Source organism: Acanthochromis polyacanthus, chromosome 3 (assembly GCF_021347895.1).
Source record: "Acanthochromis polyacanthus isolate Apoly-LR-REF ecotype Palm Island chromosome 3, KAUST_Apoly_ChrSc, whole genome shotgun sequence".
Lineage (NCBI taxonomy): Eukaryota > Metazoa > Chordata > Actinopteri > Pomacentridae > Acanthochromis > Acanthochromis polyacanthus.
The window spans coordinates 44300388-44315402 of record NC_067115.1 but is presented as its reverse complement, the minus strand read 5'-3'; the positions used below and the strand labels follow the sequence as shown (position 1 = coordinate 44315402).

Below are 15015 nucleotides of genomic sequence, written 5' to 3'. Positions count from 1 at the left end.
ATCTGTTAAAGCACTTTGTGAATGTTCTTCTGAAGTGTTCTATACAAATAAGGTTATTATTATTGTTATGTAGAGGAGCTCAATGAAGTTCGTCTGCAGTCTAAACCTTCAGCAGCAGAACTGAACGTCACCTGAGCCGCTTTAAGTTTGATCAAAGAGGACAGCGTTAATCTGAACAGTACAGAGTTTGGGAGCTGATTCCTGAGGAGAGGAGCTGAAAACTGAACTCGGTGTCTTATCCACCGAGTGACATATCTGCACTTTTATTTATTTTAATTTCACACGCGACACGTTACACTACGATCCAGCACATGGTGACCTCAGCCACCTCCAGCACTGGCAGAGGATTTTACCTCACAAACATGTTTAAGAGAAGCAGATTTGGTCTCTCGAGTCACGTATCTCTTCCTTCAGCTCTTCCTCCTACATCCTCCTCCTCCTTCCTTGCTTCGGTCTTCTTGACTTTCCCCACCCCTTTCTGCCTGTCTTCACCGAGCTCGCTTTGAAGGGAGGAAATGTGCACGTTTGCAGCAGCAGCAGCAGCAGCATTGTTCTGGGGATGAAGTGATTCACTGCATGGAGAAAGACAGAACTGAGCAGGAGCAGTTCTGCATCACTTCCTCTCTCATCATCGGTGGCGTCTTCATCTGGTTTGTGTCGTCTCTTCTCCTCCTGTCTTCTACCTGAACTTGTTGATCAGTGTTCCCGTCATGGATCTCATCACTGCCTTCATCATCTCAGCCGTTCTGTTCATGACTGCTGGTAAGTGTTTACTACTTTCACAACAAACCGAATAATAGAAAGAGAAAATAACCCAGAATTAGCATTAGCATTAGCTCCAGAGGTTTAGTTCGACTCAGTCAGACGCCGACACGTTCCAAGAAATAAACTGGATTGAAAAGTGTTACAGTCAGCGAGCTTCTACCTTACTGACAGATCTAGAATACAGGGGTGTCCACCATGAGGCCCGTGGTCCAAAAGTGGTCCTCCAGAGGGTCCAATCCGGCCCTCAAAGTGTAAAAATTACAGAGAAGACATTAATGCAGATTGTAAATTAGTAAAACTATAAATTTAAAATCATTTCTAGACCATGACAAGTTGTTTGGATCAGAAAGTAAAACACTAGATTGTTCTTTGTTCTTTTGTCGTTTTGTGTCTCATTTTTGCAATACTTTGTCATGTTTTTTGTTGTTTTTTGTCTTTTTTGTCTGACTTTCATCTCATGTTTTTGTCGTTTTCATGTTTTTATCTTTTTGTGTTTCCTTTCCGTCTCACTTGTGGTTTTTGTCTCATTTTTGCCATTTTGTGTTCTCTTCTATTTGCTGTTTGTGTGCCGCTTTTGTCATTTTGTTATTTTTTGTCTCGTTTTTGTCGTTTATCCATTCTTTTGTCGCTTTCTAACTTTTTCGTTTGTTTTTTTGTCTCTTTTTTGTTTTTTTTGTTTTTTTCTAATAAAATTTTTTAATTTTCTCTCTTTATTAAACAAACATACAAAATGATACACAGCAAAACACAGACTTCCCACCACCCCCCCACCATATGCACACACACACCACACACTCATCATTCATACCACCAGGCTGTATTTCATATTCAGAACCCTGTTCCTGTCTAAATCATCATCGTCACCAACATTACCATGACCATTCATAACATTAATGGGATTTTAAAAAAGAAAAAAAGCAAAAAAAAACAAATAAAGATTATAATGATAATAATAATAATGATAACAACAATAATAATAATGATAACAAAAGAATCATCACAACATCAGACGTTAATAATAACAACAATAACCATACCCAGCAATTAAGGAAATTAAATAAATAAAACATAAACATAACACAACAAAAACAAAATGAAAAAACAACAACAAAAACAAAACAAAACAGAACTCCATCATACAAGTTGAAAATGTTGCATCTCTGTATCGGTAAAGCAAATATTCCATTTTTTCTTGTGTTCAGCTAATTTATTTTTATTAGTACCAATTATTCTTTCTAGATTATATTGATAGAAAATCTTATTTTTAAAATGTTTTAAAGATAAATTTGAAATATTTTCAACTTTAAAAATAAATATTTTGCCCAACAGTCAAACTGTATTCACAAACAGTGGACAGTTATGTTGAAAAACACCAAGCATAATGTTCACAGGTGTAAGCTCAAAACTGAGACCCAAAGACTTTAACCACGTTTGAACAGACATCCAGAACCGAACTACACAGGGACAGAAATAAAACAAATGTCTCTTTTTTGTTTTGTATTGTGTCGTTTGTCAAATTTTTTGTCATTTTGTGCCTAATTTTTGTAACATTTAGTTTTGTTTTTGTCGTTTTTTGTCTGACTTTTGTCGTTTGTCTCATGTTTTAGTCGTTTTGTGTTTCCTTTAAGTCTCGCTTGTGTTTTTCTTATTTTTGTGATTTTGTGTTTTTGCTTTATTCCTTATTTTGTGTGCCGCTTTTTGTTTCTCTCCTTTATCATTTTTTATCACTTTGTAACTTTGTTCTCTAATATTTTTGTCTCTTTTTGTTTTGTTTCATGTCGTGTCATTTTGTTTCTCTCAGTTTTGTAATATTTTGTCTTGTTTTTGTTGCTTTGAGTCTTTTTCAGAGTAAAATACTGTCTGTTTCAGCTCCAGTTGTGTTTTCCATTTAACAGAGCAGAACAGCAGCTTTATTCTGGGTCTAGAGCTCGTCACATTACTGCTGATTAAATATTCAGGTTTTTTCTAATAACCTGATGAAGCTCTATCAAATATAAGGTGACTTTCAGTTGCATCGTGCTCAGGAACAGAAACATCTAAACCCTGCTGGTTCCTTTATTGACCGAGTCCATCTGTTAAGGTTTATCAGGAGTTGAATTTAAAAATAGAATCTGAAATCTCCTTTTAAAGTCGGCCTGCATGGGTATTTGCTGGTACGAACACTGCTGCATCCTTTGAAAGCACCACTTCCAGGCCTTGGTTTGTCTTTTTAAACTCCATCTTGTAGCCAGCAGAAACCTGAGCTTTAATGAATCGCTTTAACACATTAAACATGTAGACTAACATTCACACACTGAGCCGTACTGATCGGTAAACCAGCGCTGTGGATGGTGGCTGTCATCACATTTTTGCTCGTTCTGCTCTCATTTTTCCTGGTAACTCAGTGGAGAAGTAACTTATACAGTAAAAATGAGCTGACGTTGGTGGGTTTTTCAGGGTTAACAGGCTAACACGAAGCCACACTTCCTGACTGCACAGATCGTCTTTTAGGCAAAAATAAAGTCGAATAATACGAGCAGAATCCGTAATTTATCCCAGGTCATCTTCATACTAGGGCCACGGAGGGCAGAACTCCTTTTTTATTTTTGGAGACCTCCAGAATTAATTGATTTTGATGAAATGTGGCAGTTTTAAGCACCGATTTGGTTCGTTTTTCTGATGAAACAGCACAGTTTGTTCAAAAGAAATGGTTTAATTTTGGCATTTTGTTTGGTTCCGTATGTGAGAGAACCAGTCAGGACGGGACAGATTCATCTCTGGACAGACAAAGCTGCACTCGAACTTTACTTACAACGCCTACAGTGTGCAGTTCTGTAAAAAAGAAGAAGCTAATTCATGTCTGTGAATTCTCCCTCAAACTTTAGGCATCTTTAAGCCTTTCTTCATTTCTCTGTTACCTAAAACAACACTCTCACTTCTTCAGTGTTAGTATTTGCTGGTTTTAGTCCTAAACAGCTGCTCAGAGTGCAGCTCCGTCCCCTACCCCACCGTAATGAAGTGCGTAGTAACAACAAGCAGCACTCCATCCTGCAGAAACGTGAAAATCACACATTGTTGCATTTATTTTATCACTTCCTGCAATCGAACAAACGCATGCGGCTGCACATTTGGAACACAGAAGCAAAGTGAAGAGAAAGTAAGAACAGAATATCAGAGTCAACTGAGATGTGAGCAAACAAACCCATGAACTAGTGACATGAAGAACAGATTCTGAAGGCTTTGCTCTGACCCGTTTGGGCAGATCAGTCACTTTTAGTTTAGAAGGGAACAGAATCGTTGTTTCTGTTTGTTTTCCTGCCTGTCTGTCCTTTATTTATTCAGTCATCTCCTCACTTGTCACGTCCTCTAATATGAACCTATAAATGCTGCATATAATTCTGTTATTATCATCATTTCTTCAGTGTATTTGTGTGTCTCTGCTCTTCTGTGTTACGGATCTTTCTGGAGGAAATAATAAAAAGCATCATTGAAAATAAGTAAATAAAACAGAAAACAGCTGATTTGAACAGAAAGTAGATGTTTTGCATTTTTATTCACAGAAAGAGGGAACACATCAGATTGTTCTTTTGTCGTTTTGGGTTTCCTTTTTGTCTCGCTTGTGTTTTTTTGTCTTATTTTTGTCATTTTGCGTTCTGCTTAATTCGATGTTTTTTCTCGTTTTTTTGTCATTTTGTGCCTTTACTCATTTCTTTGTCCCTTTGTAACTTTTTGTCTCTTTTTTGTTTTGTTTTGTGTCGTTTATCTCTTGTTTTGTCATTTTGTGTCTCATTTTTGTAATATTTTATCTTGATTTTGTTGTTTTTTGTCTTTTTTGCCTGACTTCTGTTGTCTCATGTTTTTGTCATTTTGTGTTTCCTATCCGTCTCGCTTGTGTTTTTTTGTCTTATTTTTGTCATTTTGTGTTTTGCTTTATTCATTGTTTTGTGTGTCATTATTGCCATTTTGTCATTTTTGTCGTTTGTCCACTTTTTCATCACTTTGTAACTTTTTTGTCTAGTTTTTCTCTCTTTTTGTTTTGTTTCCTGTCGTTTGTCTCACTTTCTGTCATTTTGTTTCTCGCTTTTGCGTCTCAGTTTTGTAATATTTTGTCTCGTTTTTGTCTTTTTCCAAGTAAAACACTGTCTGTTTCAGTTCTAGGTGTATTTTCCATTTAATAGAGCAGAACAGCAGCTTTATTCTGAGTCTAGAGTCCGTCTGAGGGTCACATTACTGCTGATTAAATATTACAGGTTTGTTTTTGTTCAGTTATACTTTTCTTTGTTTCCTCCAGAAACATCCATAACACAGAAGAACAGATACATAAATACATTGAACACGCAAAAAGACAATAATAGTAGAATTATATGCACCATTTATCGGTACATGTAGATGTGTATTAGAGAACTGACATGTTAGGAGATGACTGAATCAAACGACACGTACTTCTCTCAGAGTTGTTGATTGTTTTGATCCTGTGTGTTGATCTGTTCTCCATACTGTTTGATTTCTGTCCCCCAGAAACGCAACTACCAGCAGTTGAGGCAAACACTGAAGACAATGTTACGCATGCTTTGATGACCAGCGTGAACCTCACGGATTCTACTGCCCCCAGTGCTCTTCCCACCGTCCCCTCCAGCAGCCCTGAACCTGTCCTGGGTCTCCTCACTGTCATTTGGACAAAGAGATGTGAAGGAAACGTCAGCCTGATCCTACAGCTACCCTCCAACAGCTCCTCCTTACCTGTGTGTCACAGTCAAAAAGATAACCTGAAGAAAATTCTGGAAAAAGTTTGTCGGGCCATGAAAGATTGTCAAGGTCGGCCAGAATTTCACAGTAGTCCGAAAGTAGCGAAAGGTTTTAACATCACTGAGAAGGGATCGGCCAGAGAAGTTCTCTGTGAGACGCTGGTGGTCGGATGCAGAGGTTGGTGTACCGTCTGTTTGTCTGTGGATGTTTGTCAAAGTGAGTTTCATGTCCTGTTTCATGTTTTCATGCTTTGAGATGAGTTAGCTGAAGATGCACCCCTTGATTTAGCTCTAGGGTGAAACACCACCGTTCATCCACTAAACACTGAACCTCTCCAAAGCAAAGTAGTCCAGGCAGACCTTAAAGCACTGGACTGGGAATGTTCCCTTCAATGCAGAGGAAATGAGAAGCAGCATTCCCACATTAGGAAAGCACTGAGGAGCTGTGACTACAACACCTGGACCTTCATCGAATCAATAAAAGAAGATCTGGAAAACACAACACAAAACAAACAGCATTCTGATCCCATAACTATACGGAAGATCGGAAAACCTCACAAGGATTTTCTTCATACCCAGTACCACTTAAAGAGACAAAAACTGGTTCACCCCAAGGATAAAACACTAATGTTGTGTATGCAGTCCAATGCTGTGAAGATACACAGACCTGTACATAGGAGAGATAGACAACTACAAAAACTCCACAAGTGCATCTTCAGGACAAGACTCAGCAGTTCGTCTGCATCTGAAGGATGAAGGATATTCCTATGAGGACAGCAATGTCAACGAGTGAAGGAAGCGGCCTGTGTCAACCTGTAAAAACCATCTCTAACAGAGGAATCTATGGCTCCACTTTTCAAACATCTCAAGGTTTCTCCTCAGAAAGCTTCACCATCAGAAACATCTCCTGACTTTGCAGATTCACATCCTTTCTTGTCTGAACTAGCAGCTCCACCATCATTATTACTGTGTGGTGAACACCAGGTTTCCCAGCTGTTCACACCTGGAGACAGGTGAGTCCTGGTGGGTAGTGGACCATGGAGGGACTGTAGATTCTGGAACTCTCCATTGAGCTTGTCTGATGCTTACTGCTTCCATGAGGTTCGTGCGTCCCCTCGAGCAGCCTTTTTGTGCGGAAAATTTCTGCTCCGCTCACCTCCACATTTTTCTAACCAAAGCGGACGGAGACGCACAGAAAAACATGGCAGAGGACCAGGACCAGGGATGGCTCGATACCACTGTTTCACATCCGATACCGATACCGATACCGATACTGCAGCCTTCATGATCGGCCGATACCAATCCGATACCAATATGATTCTGTTTGTCGTTGTAAAAGTTGTTAATAATACATGGATGTAATTTGCTTGACACTGACGTCTAAAAACACCACGTTCATTGTACAACAGCTGTTCTGGTCCCCTAAAGAAAGAAGGAAAACATGTGACAACAAGTTCTGTGTAACTGCTGTGGCTTTATTAAAACTTAAAGCTCACATCGCTTTTAACAGCATTTGTAAACACAACAGAGCCAGCTGCACCATTCAGATGTTTGAAATAAAACTGCAACTTGGTGCACATATTTAAATTAAACTAAATAATCCCAGTGTATAAACAGAAAAGTCACATTACACCTCAATGGTATTGCAAGGCTGCAATAAATAGTTTATGAATTAACATAAAATAATAGCATCCCCACTAGAACAGTGTAGGTAGGACTCAGTAAGTTACACATGGCTTCTCAAGACACACAATCAGAACAATAAAAATGTAGGCTATACACCAAAACAAAAACAGAAAAACTATGAAGGTAAATTTGTTTCTTTATTCTTCAATCGAAAAAAAAGTTGCTCCAATCGCAAAACATGTTTTCAATCAGAAAAAACTTCACTTCAATAAAAAAAACGTTTTCAATCAAAGAAAAAACTTGTTCAAACGCAAAAAATATTTGAGACCCAAAAAATTGCATAGAAACACGTTTTTTCTTTGATAGAATTTTTTTTGTGTTGAAAATACATTTTTTGATTGAAGTCATATTTTTGGATTTGAGCCATATTATGGGTAGGACATTTGTTTCTTTATTACTCAATGAAAACAAAAGCAGCCCCAACCTCAAAAAATGTTTTCAATAAAAAAAAGGTCACTTCAATAATAATAAAAAAAATTCTAAGAAGAAAACGTTTTCCCAATAGAAAAAATATTTGAGACTAAAAACAAATGCATTCGAACACGTTTTTTCTTTGATTGAAATGTTTTCATTATTGAATTCAGTTTTTATTTGACTGAAAATATATTTTCTGATTGAAGTCATATTTTTGGATTTGAGCCATAAAATGAGTAGGACGTTTGTTTCTTTATTACTCAATCACAAAAGATATAACTTCAATCAAGAAAATTATTTTCAATCAAAGCAAATAAAAAAGTGTTCGGAGTGTTTCGACTTTGTTTTGGCATTCAAACACCTTTTTTTCCGATCGAAGTGAAAAAATTTTGAAGCCTGTTTTTTGCGATTGAATCATTTTGACACAAACATCCCACAGTGGGCGGATGCTTCTCCATTGGTCGGGCATGTTTGAGTGACAGGTGTCCACACCAATGACGAATCTCTCTCCAGAAGAAGCGACTTGTGTGCGGGGAAGTCAGTCTTTTCTATAGTCGTATGTTTGTGCGGCTGACTCTGCATCTGTGGTTGGAGGCGCAGGCCACTACTTATTCCACCACCAGCTGCAGCTGCATTGTAGTATCCACGATACTGAATTTACTGTGAGTACAATGCCCTCAGCACACTTCATATTATAGGCTATATAAACACTGTTAAACACGTTATAATAACGCAGTGGATTAATATCTCATTGCAGGCATCCAATGGCACAACAGTATTTAGTGAGGTTAAGGGATAGGTTGGGCTCTGTCATCAACAGAGTACCTATTGATTTGGAGTACCTCCTGTTTGTATGCAATCAAGAGTTGCAGTTTGCTTGAGCTGGTGCACAGTATTTGGAAGTTCCTGCAGAGCTGGTTGATGGTCTGCAAGAGCTGACTGCAGCGCTCAGCTCACATCTAGCACAGGATACTGTTCCTCCCATGCTTGCCTTAATGGCTCTGACTTTCTGATCTAACTCATCTGAAATGTCAGAATAGCATGATCTGACTGACATGTCATGTTCCTTCATCCTTCTGTAGGTGGTCGATCGTGAAATGCCATGCGTTTCTGCTAAACGACCCAGTGGTAAGGAGGCATCCAGCAACATCTGCAGAGAGTCACGACTTATCTGTAATTCCGGCCGTCCTACGTTCCGTTTTTTTGATTGAAGTGAAGTTTTTTCTGATTGAAAACATGTTTTGTGATTGGAGCAACTTTTTTTTGACTGAAGAATAAAGAAACAAATTTACCTTCATAAAAAACAAGGGTAAACAGTGACAGTGCAATCTGGTGTCTTTCTTCTTTTGCATGCAGCCGCTGATGTTGTACTGAATGTAAAACACAGTGAACAATTATTTTATTGACACGTGTACAACACTGATGGAATATAAACAATAAATGGGGATTAAACCCTGTCCTAACGTTCTCATGCTAATGAAGCAGAGAGCAGCGTAGGATCTCCTTCTGATGCCATTTAGACACTGTGCGGATGAGAAGAGGAGAGACCTGTCACCTCATCATATTTAGCACGAAAACATGTCCACAGTTCGCTACCTAATCACATTTAACCCGAACAACAACAAAAAACAGTAAACGTGCAACAGAAAAGCCGTCAAGTGGCCACAGAGTGAAACGTGAGGCGCACACGTTCACGCGAAAATACTACAACAATCCACATTTTCCACCACACAAGGTGGTTGGTCATCCAGAAAAATGAACTTGACAATTTTCTCTGTTATATTTTGGCGTTGGAGTGAGTTTTTACTCTTCTGTAGTGCTTCCTGCAACGATGGCTGCCGGGGTTCACTTTCGCCTGTAAAAGTCTCCGTACTGCTTTCCATGATGCTTCTGCAGATGCTTTATTAAGTTCGTTGTGTTAAAATGTCCAGTTTTGCTGCCACCCCTTGAGACACTCATTTTGCAAACGTTGCACTCAGTTATTTTACTTTTCTCCTCCGTTCCACATGGAAGAGATGACCACAGCTCTCCAGGCTTCTATTCACTCTCTGCTCACTTGACGAAAACACGGGCACATGGCAACCATGGCAACAGCTCGTCTGTGTTGTTGTGAAAAGTGAAGATGAGGATATATGAGACAGATTGGGCTTATGGATCGGATCGAACGAGTTCTAATTAGGGATGGGAATTTCGACTAATTTCCGAACCGACTAGTCGCCAATAAAATTAGCGACTAGTCGGTTCGGAAAACTTGTAATTTAACCCTTTAAGCGCCAAAGTCGCAATATTGCCACAAGCAACATTGCTGAACATAACAAGCCACAGCTTCAAATATACTGCCTCGTGTGCCTCATGTACTGTACACCAGGAGATGGCGGACATCTGGAACTTCAATCTGAGCATCAGTTGTGGGCGTGTTTTCATTCAAAGTTTTGGAGTTTACAGAGTTTGAAAACCGAGGAGACGAGACTCGCCGTCGGAGCGTATCAGAGCGCAAGACGGCACATTTTAGAGTGAGAAAACTCACCGTACCGAGAGGTCTGCTCAACGCTGACAAAGTACTTTGTCAAGTAATGGCTTACTCATATTCTGAAGAGGAATATTCACCCTCTGATGAAGATGTTCAGTCGTCCACTGAGACAGAAAGTGCCGCTGCGTCTGTGCGTAACGGCAGCGGGTCGGTGCGCCATGACAGTCCAAGCAGCACATACTGGAGCCGATGCTTTGCTTTGGGGGGGCAGGAAGGGACGTGGTGGGTGTAGCTGGAGTGGTCAAAACACCGCTAATGATGAGGGGGATAGCGGGGGTTGAAAAAAGAGACAAGCATATGCTACTGGCAGGATCAACCAGGTAGCCCAGACGGGATGAGCATAGAGCTGCATGGCGGCGCCCGGTCGGGACTGGGGGCCGTGAAGCGTGACTGTGTGGCGGCGGGGGGGGAGTGAACGGACAGGCGGTGTAGGTTTGGAGAAATGAACGTGTCATCTGGAGGTCCACCGCCCCCTGCTCTGTGTGCGTGTGAGGGGAGGGGAGGAGGGGCAATTCTCTCCCTGGCTGCTCAGCCTGTTTACACAGAAGCTGATGCAGAGGCACAAAGAACAAGGAGCATGATGCTTAATGCAGCGTTTAACCGACTAGTAAAATACTAAACGTTTAATAAACGAGTAGGCGGTTAAACGATTAAATGACCAGTCGCGCACATCCCTAGTTCTAATATAAAACTCCGATGCTCGAGCCAGTCATTTTGGTGGATCGGACTCGATATCGATCCAGCGGATCGGATCGAACCATCCCTAGCCAGGACCTACTCGTCTAGAAGTCTAGAAATATGGGAACTTATACGATTCATCACACAGAGATTAACGTGACACCTGCGTTGTGAACAATTCATGTGTGAAATTAAAACCAACTGCTGAAATGCAACTATTTGGTAAAATGCCGTGTTGTAAGTGGTGTAAACAATGGAAAACTACTTCTGCTGTAGTTTAGTACTAGAGTAGACCAGGCAGACGTGTGTTTGCCTCCTGCAGTTTGGGAGCAGACGCCGCACGGAGTATAAATGCACACACGGTCTCTCACACAGATTTCCATATGGCTCGTTCGTGTGGCAAGTATAACCCCGTATAACCCAGCCTTTAGTCGGTCAGAACTGAAGAAGCCTCTGGAATGAAACGTCTTCAAGAACCTTAAAAAGAAATCCAGCTGATTTCTCCAGGAGCTCCTAGGAGTTCTATATAATGAAAGTATTTAACATGAGCAGAATTCTGATTAAAATCAGGCTGTACCTCATCTAAAATTACGATGATTCAGACTCAGAATAATATCAGGCATTAAATTCAACTTCCAGTCTGTTAGGTATTCAAACTGTGAGGAACACATGGTGAGAACACAACCGTACAGAACTGAACTGTTGTCATGTGGTGATGGAAATCATGACTTCTGACTGTGTGTGTGTGTGTGTCTGTGTGTGCAGCAGCTGAGATAATACCAGATGTACGAGGAGAGCTGAAGTCCTACAAAGTGGTGACAGGTTTGCTCTGCTGTGTGCTGCTGATCCTGTTACTGATCCGCTTCACTAAACCCACCGTCCAAGCCCTGCAGAGAAGATGTGAGTACACACACACACACACACACACATGTTTGTTTATCTATACCGGTGGGGACTTACCATTGACTCCCTTTCATATCTAACCCCTAACCCTTACCCTAACCCTTACCCTTAACCAAACCCTAACCTTAACCAAAACAATGGCTAACCCTAAAGAAACGTTTTTGCACTTTTACTTTTTTCAGTAACAACAACATGGCCAAGAAAACACTGTTTAAACTTGTGGGGACCGAAATGAGGTCCCCACAAGTGACATTTTTTTCGGTTTTCCTACAGTTGTAGGGACATTTGGCCCCCACAAGTATAGCCAGCACCTGACCACACACAAACACACACACACACACACACACACACACACACACACACACACATTTGCATGCAATCTGTATTTGTGAACCTGAAGACTAACATTTTTAGATGAAGAATCATTAGATTAAAAATTATGTCCAAGAAAGTCCGAGTCGCAAATCCAAAGGGTTCTGTCATTCTGACACAATAGATGGAATGGAATATCCAGACCTAGCCTCAGTGTTCAGTGAAGGGGATGCTCTCTCCTTGCCCTCTTTCTGCCTACATGACTGTTTTATTCGCCTGATTCCTGGAAGCCACTCAGCCCACCAGCCAAGTCAGAACAAACTGCTAAGAAGACCAACGTTAGAGATTCCCTCACTGCTGGCATAATCAGACCTTCTTCTTCTTCACCTGTTGGCTCTGGATTCTTCTTTGTGGATAAGAAGGATGGTTCTCTTCGCCCTGGTATCGGCTACTATGGACTGAATGAATACCTATCCTTTCTGCGGCATGGTGCCACGGTCTTCACCAAACTGGACCTCCACCACGGTTATCACCCCATCTGGATCAGAGAGGGGGGTGAGTGGAAGACGGCCTTCAACAGGGCCTTCAACACACCTCTGGAACATGTTGAGCACCTGGTCATTCCCTTTGGACTAACCAACGCATCTGCAGTCTTCCAGAGTCTAATCAACGACATCCTGTGGGACATGATGAACAGGTTTGTCTTCGTTTACCTGGATGACATCCTCAAAGAACACACTCTACCTTCAAGTCGTAGAACGCGCTCTTAAGAAGCATGAAATGCGACTTCCACGCCTTTACGGTGTCCTTCCTCGGCTACATGATGACATTATCTCCCCTGGGGAAGTCAGGATGGACCCTCAGAAGCTCTCCACAGTACAGGACTGGACACTGCCAGAGAACCACAAACAACTGCAGAAGTTCTTTGCAAACTTCTATTGCTGCTTCATCAGTGACTACAGCAAGATGACTGCCCCACTTACAGCCTTTACCTCCACCTCCAGGCCTTTCCTCTGGACCCCAGAAGCAGATCAAGCATTCCAACACCTCAAGCATCATTTCATTCCTGCCCTCATCTTGGTTCAACCTGATCCTAGCCTGCAGTTTGTTGTGGAGGTGGATGCTTTGGACACAGGACTGGGTTCTGTCCTTTCTCAGTATCCTCCGTCAGACCTAAATCTACACCCATGTGCCTTCTTTTCTCGCTGCCTCTGTCCCACCCAGTGAAATAATGTGGACAATCAGAAGCTGTTGGCGGTAAAGCTGTCCCTGGAGGAGGGGATTCATTGTTCAGAGGGTGCAGAAGAATCTTTCGTTGTCTGGACCGACCACAGAAAACTGAAGTAAGTGTGATCTTCTAAAAGACTAGATGCCTGCAAAGCTCACTGGACCTTGGTCTTCAGGTGATTCAACTTTTCTCTGCGGTACAGGCCTGGATCCCGTAAATATCAAACTCGATGCCTTATCCAGACAATTCTCAGCCAAGGAAAAACCTGTGAGCTGATTCTGCTGAAGACCTGCTTGGTTGCCTCCCTCATTAGGGAGGTGGAGTCCCGAGTCTTACGAATCCTGGTACAACAACCCGATCCAGGTAACGGGCCTCCTGGATTCTGTTGTTCGTTTCAGAATCCATTCGCTCCCAGGTTCTATAGTGGACCACTCCTTTGGGTGATCTGCCACCCAGGAGCTCCACGTAAGTCCCTGGAAGTCCTGCAATGAATGTTCTGGTGGCCGTCCATGGAGACTGACACCTGGGAGTTTGTAGCTGCTTGTTCCATCTGTGCCCACAATACCAGAATCACTGCTGATATGAACAAACTGAAATCTATCCGATGAATATGATTTAAACCAGCCCAGTGTGGCAAATTAAATCCCAGTGTCATTTTCTGCTCTCTGGAATAATATTTTGTGATCAATATTCTTAAGTGCAGCAATGAGATTCAGTCAGACAAATGTAAAAGTCCTTGTTTTAAGGCTATAAGACGATCTTTGGTGACTTTCACCAGCGCTGTTTGTGTACTATGTCTAAATCCAGACTGAAAACTTACTATTTCTGTTTAGATGGTCACATATCCTGGTAGGTTACCGTTTAATTACAACACAACCAGTCCAGTTTGGTCTGGATTGGGAGTTGTTGCATGTAAACCTCATCTGTCTCTACTGTCTTCCCTGCAATGAATGCACAAAATAAATGAACATGACTGAAGGTAGGTAGACAAACATTTCTTCTTCTAAAGTGGATGAGTTGAACCTTTAATTTCATCAATGTCAGACTGACAAACCTACACCCTACAAAATACACGACATCTGAAAAGGTGCACAACATTTTCCAAGATTTCATTTTCCAACATAAGAGTTTGCTGCTAATCACTGTAACTGAAATGAATTATACGTGGAGCTGATGCTGATCGGTTTCTGTGCAAATTGTTTTCAGTCTCAGACCGAAGACAAAACCGCTGGATTGGACCGACACAGAGTCACAGTGGTAAGTCAGACTCACTCTTAACTCTTTCCTCTCATTAATGTTGTGTCACCCAAAGCCTCTCATCTCTTTTCCCATAATGCTGCACTGGCTTCCATGATCCTTAATTAACATGAACACACAGTCTGTAGCGTTTCTTTGAGTCAGTTCACTGCTATTTAAAGACACTATATCACCTCGTTTATGTAATGCTTGTCATTTAGATAAAACTAGACCTGTATGTCTGGAAGGTTAATATTTTAATGTAAATTTCTCGCCTATTTGTGTCTCTGCCAGTGTCTTACCATCGAGGGAAAACTACAGTTAAAAACAGCGATGGAGACAAGAGACTGTCCTATCCTGGTAACACAAACACACACAAAGTCATAACTTTATGCAGATACTTTATGCACTTTATGTGGTTTTTCCATTTAGCTTTTCACACAGTAATGATGGAAACAGACTATCGCACCGTGGTCGTTTGCGGTTAGATAAATTATCATAGCACATGGATAGAATGTTCAGGGTTTAAACTCTATATA

The 15015-nt window shown here is 41.1% G+C and overlaps 1 protein-coding gene across 5 annotated transcripts in view; it reads left to right on the top strand.

The window, feature by feature from the left end:
- The first annotated feature begins 310 nt into the window (after nucleotides 1–310).
- Nucleotides 311–15015, top strand: part of LOC110968699 (uncharacterized) — a 30099-nt gene continuing 15394 nt past the window's right edge. Inside the window, exons 1-5 of one of the 5 annotated variants that reach the window (XR_007941046.1) lie at nucleotides 311–762; nucleotides 5263–5667; nucleotides 11563–11697; nucleotides 14447–14497; nucleotides 14771–14836. Coding sequence is in view for 1 of the 5 variants with exons in the window: in XM_051946015.1 (XP_051801975.1) it covers nucleotides 711–762; nucleotides 5263–5667; nucleotides 11563–11697; nucleotides 14447–14497; nucleotides 14771–14836 (709 nt within the window). In the remaining 4 variants the exon portion in view is untranslated. Of the gene's footprint in view, nucleotides 763–5262; nucleotides 5668–11134; nucleotides 11470–11562; nucleotides 11698–14446; nucleotides 14498–14770; nucleotides 14837–15015 lie in introns of those variants that run through there. The other 4 variants (XR_007941047.1, XM_051946015.1, XR_007941045.1 and 1 more) reach the window with 4 other exon arrangements.